This window comes from Aethalodelphis obliquidens, unplaced genomic scaffold (genome assembly GCF_003676395.1).
Source record: "Aethalodelphis obliquidens isolate GAN/ISIS:26980383/991018 unplaced genomic scaffold, ASM367639v1 scaffold28, whole genome shotgun sequence".
Lineage (NCBI taxonomy): Eukaryota > Metazoa > Chordata > Mammalia > Artiodactyla > Delphinidae > Aethalodelphis > Aethalodelphis obliquidens.
In genome coordinates, this window is record NW_020837972.1 from 104,107 (window position 1) to 111,203 (window position 7,097).

Genomic DNA, 7,097 nt, shown 5'->3' on the forward strand with positions numbered 1-7,097 from the left:
ACATTCCAGAAGGTACAGTAACCCCTGTGTGGTGTCAGTTACTGACATTGATCACTTACCCATCCCTCCTTCTGACATCGGAGGGCTCTGCACTGTCACCTCTGCTTACACCCACCCACGCACCTTCTCAAGGGAAAACATGTATAAATAAGCAATAATATAAATAATAGAAGTGCTTGTATAACCCATCTACTCACTTCTGACATTCTTACTCAGTGTTTTCCTGTAAGAAAATATTTTACCCCTTGTTCAAATTTTCCTTTATGTTCCTTGCTGAATTTTTATTTGTTTTCCTGCATATATGGTCAAAGTTTCTACTTTTTTTTTAATACTGGGACTGGAACAACATACACTTTGAAGTACTTTTAAATTTATATAATTTTAAAATTATATAGTATTTTTATTAATTGAGAATTTGAAAATGTTTATATTCATTCCAATGAATTTTCAGTACAATCTCTAGGCTTCCGTGTAAATTGATTCTTTGTTTTAAAATATGTTCATATTTTTTTACTTCTATTATTGATTTGATGCAAATCCCAGGTTAAAATCTTTCACAGGAGAGGCCAGCAGCCATCATGTGTGGTCAGATTAAAATGGAAACAATTCTAGCATTTCGCCTGGAGGAACAATGCTCTTCTCCAGTTTAAAGATACATAATCATTAAGCCATTAAGGAAGTTTCCTGTATTTCTTCATTTCTATATTTATTTTTATAAAGGCAGAAATGGTGATAGAATTTAAGCGGCAGGTTCTAAAGCATTTATTGAAAATGGAAAGTGTGTTTTTCTATTCAAATCTTATGCATTGAGAAAGGAGCCCCAAAAAAGGTGGTTTTTGAAACAAATTCATTCATTTTGCCCTCATGACTGATCCTCCCTTTTATTTCTCTTTGATTTATTATAAAGCTTAACATTTACTGATTCTCATGTTTGATTCCCAACTCCTGCTATACAGCCTTCATCTTCCATTTCTAGAATCTTCCCGGGAACTGAAAGCCCTGAGGCCAGTGCCTTGGTTGAATGATAAGGAGACTGTTGTCTCCTTTTTGCCCTCATGAACTGTAGCATAGTTCTCCTGATCTAATTAAAGAACCACACATCTGCAGTCCTGGCAGCCCAGAGATCAGGGACACACGGTCCTAAGGATGTGGATCCGCAGCCATCAGAGTCCCTTCCTTTCCCTCCAGCCGACTCTCGGAGTAGCCTCACCCCTGGTTTCCTGTGTCTGCAGGAGGGCCAGTCTTCACAAGGAAGTCTGGCATCTAAGGGCGGGGAGCTTACAAGGAACATGTTAACCCAGAGGTGAGGGTCAGGCCCAGGAGACCAGAATAGTTGGTGAAGGCTTGTGGCCTCAGGAAGACAGGAAGAGGGCCACCAGGAAGGGTTTGAGTACAGATAAGAAAAAGTAGTTATAGCTTTGGGTTCTTAACAGATGAAGACCAGGTACTGGTTGAATGGATGACCTATGGTCTATTCCAGTAGTTTTTAACTCCTGTGCTGGGCACGGCCAGTGTCAGCCTCCCTCTGGCCCTTCTATCAATTGCCCTGAAGGATTCTGTGTCCTGAAGCTAAAGTTTCTGCCTGTGGAGCAGTGATGAGGGTGAGAAATGGTCCAGCCACCCTCAAAGCCACAAGTCCTTGAAAAGTCTTCAGGTCCTCAGGTGGTGGTGGCATAGTTAGGAGCAAGGTCACCCTTGACGTAATGTTACACACAGGCAGCCAACGTTTATAGCCTGACGGTGGGAGGACAGGGGATGGCTGAGTCTCCAGTCCTCCAGGGTCTGGAACTCTGTGTCAAGATCATCCCATGTCTGGTCCTAATGACCAGCTTTTTTGTAGGACAGGGTCTAAGGGACCCTCAGGAACCATCCATTGGCCAACCTGAAGCCAGAGTTTCCGTCTCAGATGGCACTGAGTCAAGATGGCACTCCCCAGTCCACATGTTCAGGACTCTTGCCTTGATGCTTTTCTTGCCAGGCCATAGCAAGCTTTTCTTGTTCATTTATATGTTGCTGATTTTCTGCTATAAATGAACTTGTTTTTGAGATCTCACTCCAACATCATGGATGGATGTGTCCGCAGAGCCTAGAAAGAAACAGAAACCTAAAAGATATAAAAAATAGGAAGAGGTGAGATTTGGGGTCCCTGCTCACTTTGTCCACAGCCCAACCCACTTGAGGATGGATGGATAGATAGATAGATAGAGTTGCATCCCATTGGTTCTGTCTCTCAAGAGAACCGTAAATCATACACAGCCCTTTACCCAAATCTCTGTCCTACTCTGCTTTTTCTGGCCCTTTGCAGGGTTCTATTCTGTGGAGCAATCTGTGATAAATGGTGGCCCAAGGGAAGCCTGTACTCTGTTCCCACAAAGACCTTGAGAGGTCACAGTCACAAGGAAGTGAAGGTCAGGGCACAAGATTTCCCCCTGTGCATAATTGCCCACTCCACATAGCCCCACAAGACCAGGCTATCAGCACTCCGTTTGTTGCAGGGCATCTTCACACACTCTTTCTGGGACAAGCCAGTGCAGCTGTTGAGAAAATCTATAATTTGGAGGGGGGTGGTTCTTTGGATTTTCTAATCAGGATTCACCATTGTAGGTTCCATTTCTAAGCCTTGGAAATACTGCCGGGAACCCTGAAATCACACTGGTGCCCTCTTCTCTTTAGAACCTCCGGGTCATAATTCTCATCAACAGGTTGCAGTTCCCACAGTCGTTCTTGGGGGTGAGAAACCCGTCACGCCAGGTGCACACTGCAGGTGAAGCACAGGGAACACCCAGGAGCACCCACCCCAACCTGCTGCACCCACACTCTGCCGCCCTCTCCCACCTGGTCTGGGACTCTTTTCTTGAGTCCAAAGTGTCTGTATGATTGGGAGGTGTCTCTTCCAGGCTCTCTGGATAGTGGAGCCAGGGCTGGCTCAAGTTAAGAGCACTGTTCAGTGGACATTTGAGGTCATGAAGGGAAGATAGCACTGACCATTCTTGTCACTACTCTGTGTACCCCATCCCATGCACTCTACCCACCAGGCTGATCAGGTGGGTACTTTGTGTCCATGCTACAGACAATGACACTGACACACTGGGAAATTCAGAAGCAGGTCCATGATGCATGTCTAATATTTGAAAGATCCAGGTTTTCAATCTAGATTTTTCCAAGTGAAAAACAAGTTCTCTTTAAATTCCCTCTCTTGATGGGTGAGTCTTGAGAATGGGGAGCAGGGGAGGAGCGGGAGTCTGGGAATAGGAAGAGAACATTCTGGGAGCATCTGGTCCTAGACTAGGCTGAATTAGTGGTGACGGTGATCACAGCAGCTGGTCTGGGCCGCACACTGCAATGAGTTCATATCTGTGACTTCATTTAATCCTCTCCCAACCCTATGAAGCAGACAGTGTCCTGATCTCCCTTTCACAGGTGAGGACTCAAAGATTAAGGCCTTTTTGGAGCTAGGAAGTGAACCGGGGGAATCAAGGGGATAGGACCTGTGGGCCAAGGTCTCTTCTGACCCTGACGTGGCCACAACCTGAGGGTCTCTGGCCCAGGACTGAGGGATGTCTGAGAGGTTCTGTCTGTGCAGTTCTGAGGGCCCACCCGATGCTGGGGGAGGTGGAAGAAACTTCCAGGCTTCCTTTGTGAGCAGAGCAGAGCAGTGGGGAGATTTTTGTCTCACTTCCTCATGGGTCTGGAGCACTGTGAAAGCCTTTGAGTTGCCGTGATATGTAGCACAGTAATAGTCGGCCTCGTCCTCAGGCTGGAGTCCAGAGATGAGCAAAATCCCAGCATTAGTTGATGCATCATTGGATCCAGTGAATCTGCTGGGGACTCCGGAGCCCTGGTGCTTGTCTGAATCTGAGTGGAAAGTAAGAAGATACCTGGGAGGGTTCCCTGGCTTCTGCTGGTACCACCGTATCCAGAAATTACCAACATTGAAGCCACTGCTCAGGGTGCAGGTGAGTCTGGCTGATGCTCCCAGATTTGAGGAGAGGGAGGGTGGCTGAGTCAGCACAGGCTGGGCGAGGGCACCTGCAAACATAGACACATATGGGTGCTGGGGCAGGGACCAGAGTTGAGTTGCCTGAGATTCTGAGCCAGAGAGGCTAACACAGACTGTGGGGCTGCTCTGTGTCTCTGAGGAATGTCCCCACCTGTGCAGTGAGACAGGAGCCATCAGGAGGAGAGGAGTCCAGGCCATGGTGAATGCAGCCCTCCTGAGACACCTGAACTGGAGCTGGGCTGCCCAGACATCTCTTATCTCTTCCAGTGGCCTCAGGGAGGAGGGGCTATTCATGTAAATTTGTTTCCCATACTGGAGACCTCTGTTCCACCCTGAGGACCAGCTGAGGTCTGCACTTGGTTCTTTAGACAGAGGGGCTGATGGGTCAGACTCAGAGCCTGCCCCATGGGAGTGACTAGGGAGGAAGCAGCTGCTGGGACCTGACACAGACCATTGAGCAGGAGACCCTGCCCAGCCCAGAGAGGACACAGTAGCTGAGTCTCCACCAGCAAACACACCCCCAGCCCTGGAGAGTGTGAGTGATTACACAGCAGAGGGCACCCACTGTGCAGACCTGGGGAAATCCCACAGCGCCCCCTACTGCGCAATGAATTCGAACTTCAGTTTCTCCGTGGAAATTATGTTAATGGCGTTGGTCTGAAAGCCTGGTCCCTGTCTTTCCAGAAATATCTGTGGACCACACCCTGTAGTGTCCATTGATAATTGATATTAAGAAACATCTTTCTCAACTGAGTTCTTTCTAGATTTTAAGGTGAAAGAAATATGACCACCATACCACGTGACGAAGGCTGTAGCGAGGTGGGAAAGCAGATGGATTTGGGAACAAAGACTTGAGCAGCCCATTCAAGAGGGCAACAGGAAGGAGGTGACCGGTCATCTGGGTCGGAATGGACTGGAGAGTAGTGGTCTTGTTTGTGGAGCAACAAAGCAAGCAACACTTCTAGAGAAGGGCAGGGTTCTCAGAAGGTGTAGCAGAGTGTTCAAATATTCAGAGACACAAAATAGTGTAGGGTATTGGGAAATGGCAAAACGTCTCATATTTCTGGGTCTGGCATTTTTTGGATGCTTTTGTTGTCAGGCCACAGCATGTTTCAGAAAGTTCTTCCTAACATTCCTACACCATGGATGGGTGAGTCAGCACAGTCTGGACAAAGGACCCTAAAAGATCAGCATAATGGATACTTCTCACTTAGAAAAATGCTTCCATCCATTCCAGAAATACTTATGAAAAGAGTGGAACAAGCCAGTAGTGTGCCAGATGTGAGGGAGATGAAAGAAGGCTGCTGTGGCTGAGACAAGAGACAGAGAGGTGAAGATGTTCCCAGGGGCAACACCAGCCTTTGTCAACAGAAAATACGAATGTTCTTCATCAGTTCACTTCGTGAGGCCCCCGGATATTCACGAGGTGAAACTCACCATTGTCTTTGTGGTAAGATTGCCAACACCAGAGGCTCTCTCTTCCTTCCTCTTCCTTTGCTCTCCTGGCTTGAAGAGGGTCTTCAATGCCATATTGGCTGATGAGCTCTAAAGTGTTGTTTTTTCCTCCTATTATGGACATATTCCATCAAAATCCAGGACTTGACTCTCTCCTGATTAGTTAGACAAAAAGATGAGAGTCTCTTCTAAAATCTACTTTGGGAAGTTCACTTCACTCCCTAGCTCTATTGAATTCGGACGTGCTATATATATATTTTTTTCATCTTTACCATTGGGTGACCCCTCTTGTTAAAGCAACATCTCTGTCTTTTAGTTAAGGGGCAGAAATGTACACAGATGCTTCTTATTATTCAAAGGAATACATAAGGTGACTGTCTACATAAATCTTTACGTCTGATAAAGGTGGGGGAGTGAAAAATAAAGATAATAAAGAGGGTCAGGTACCTTGTTTTAAGGAATTCAATACTGAAATATCAAAGTGTGGAAGAGGGCCGTGTCCTTCGACTATTTTATAGTCAAAGATTTACCCAAAGGGGCTTCCCTGGTGGCACAATGGTTGAGAGTCCACCTGCCGATGCAGGGGACACGGGTTCGTGCCCGGGTCCGGGAAGATCCCACATGCCGCAGAGCGGCTGGGCCCGTGAGCCATGGCCGCTGAGCCTGCACGTCCGGAGCCTGTGCTCCACAACGGGAGACGCCACAACAGTGAGAGGCCCACGTACCGCAAAAAAAAAAAAAAAAAGATTTACTCAAAGAAGCTTGACAAGGCATAATGGTTGTGCATAATTCATGTGGGACATTTATAATGAAGCCATGGGTTATAAGGAAAAGCCATTAGGCAATCCATTGACATCATATGCAGCGAGGGAGTCCAGTGTGGTCTCATCACATTTCACTAACAGTAGACATTAAGGCTTAACCCCACCAATGCCTACACCCTCTCCACATCACCATGTCCATCTCGTAATGTATTCATTATCTATTTCCTCACATCAGATTTCTCCAAAATTAGAAGCTAAGAACAAAAACATGTATGATTCCACAGTTTCTGTCAATCAGGGAGTTGGCAACAGCCTGGAAGGGTGTTTCTGGCTCAAGTTTGTTCATTAGGTTACAGTCAAGATTTTGACCAGGTGATGGTCATAGAAAGGCTTGACTGGGGCTGATGGACCAGCTTCCAGTTTGGTTGAGTCACAAGGCTGGTTGCACAAGGTCTCAGTCCCTTGACACATGAACCTCCCCATAGGGCTCCTTGAGAGTCTTCACATCATGGCAACTGCCTTCCCCGGAGCGAGTGATCTAAGACAGCACAATGAAAGTCCTTTATGATGTAGCATCGAAAGTCATACACGGTCATTTCCTCAATATTCCATTAGTTTCACAGGTCATCTCTAATCAGTATGTACAAGGGCAAGAATACCAGGAGTCAGTGACCATTAAGAGCATCTTGGAGATCGGCTACCAACACCAGATCAGTCCACACGAGACACAAATCTGGGATCTTAAAGGCCCCACATTGACACAGAGTGGAGCAAACCCTAAAGGCCAGCAGGAGCATTAGAAATCCCACCTGTCTCCCATAAGATACTTGTCAGGATGGTCGGGAGACTTTTCAGTCTGCATATCCAGATCTCTCTTT

At 46.7% G+C, this 7,097-nt stretch overlaps 1 protein-coding gene across 1 annotated transcript; it reads right to left on the reverse strand.

Annotated features, from left to right (window-relative positions):
• Positions 1-7,082, reverse strand: LOC113629654 (uncharacterized). The gene is made up of 3 exons (XM_027124186.1): positions 6,695-7,082; positions 5,438-5,605; positions 1-4,029 (listed from the first exon to the last, which is right to left on the reverse strand). Exons 2-3 carry the CDS (start codon positions 5,577-5,579, stop codon positions 3,296-3,298), a joined length of 876 nt encoding a protein of 291 aa, XP_026979987.1. The 5' UTR covers positions 5,580-5,605; positions 6,695-7,082; the 3' UTR covers positions 1-3,295.
• Between the last annotated feature and the right edge of the window lie 15 nt (positions 7,083-7,097).

Excerpts from the sequence above, each read along its gene's own strand:
- LOC113629654 (XM_027124186.1), bottom strand. The coding sequence starts at position 5,579 with ATGTCCATAATAGGAGGAAAAAACAACACTTTAGAGCTCATCAGCCAA. Across the intron at positions 4,030-5,437 it reads ATCTTACCACAAAGACAATG|GTGCCCTCGCCCAGCCTGTG; the intron begins GTGAGTTTCACC and ends CTATGTTTGCAG.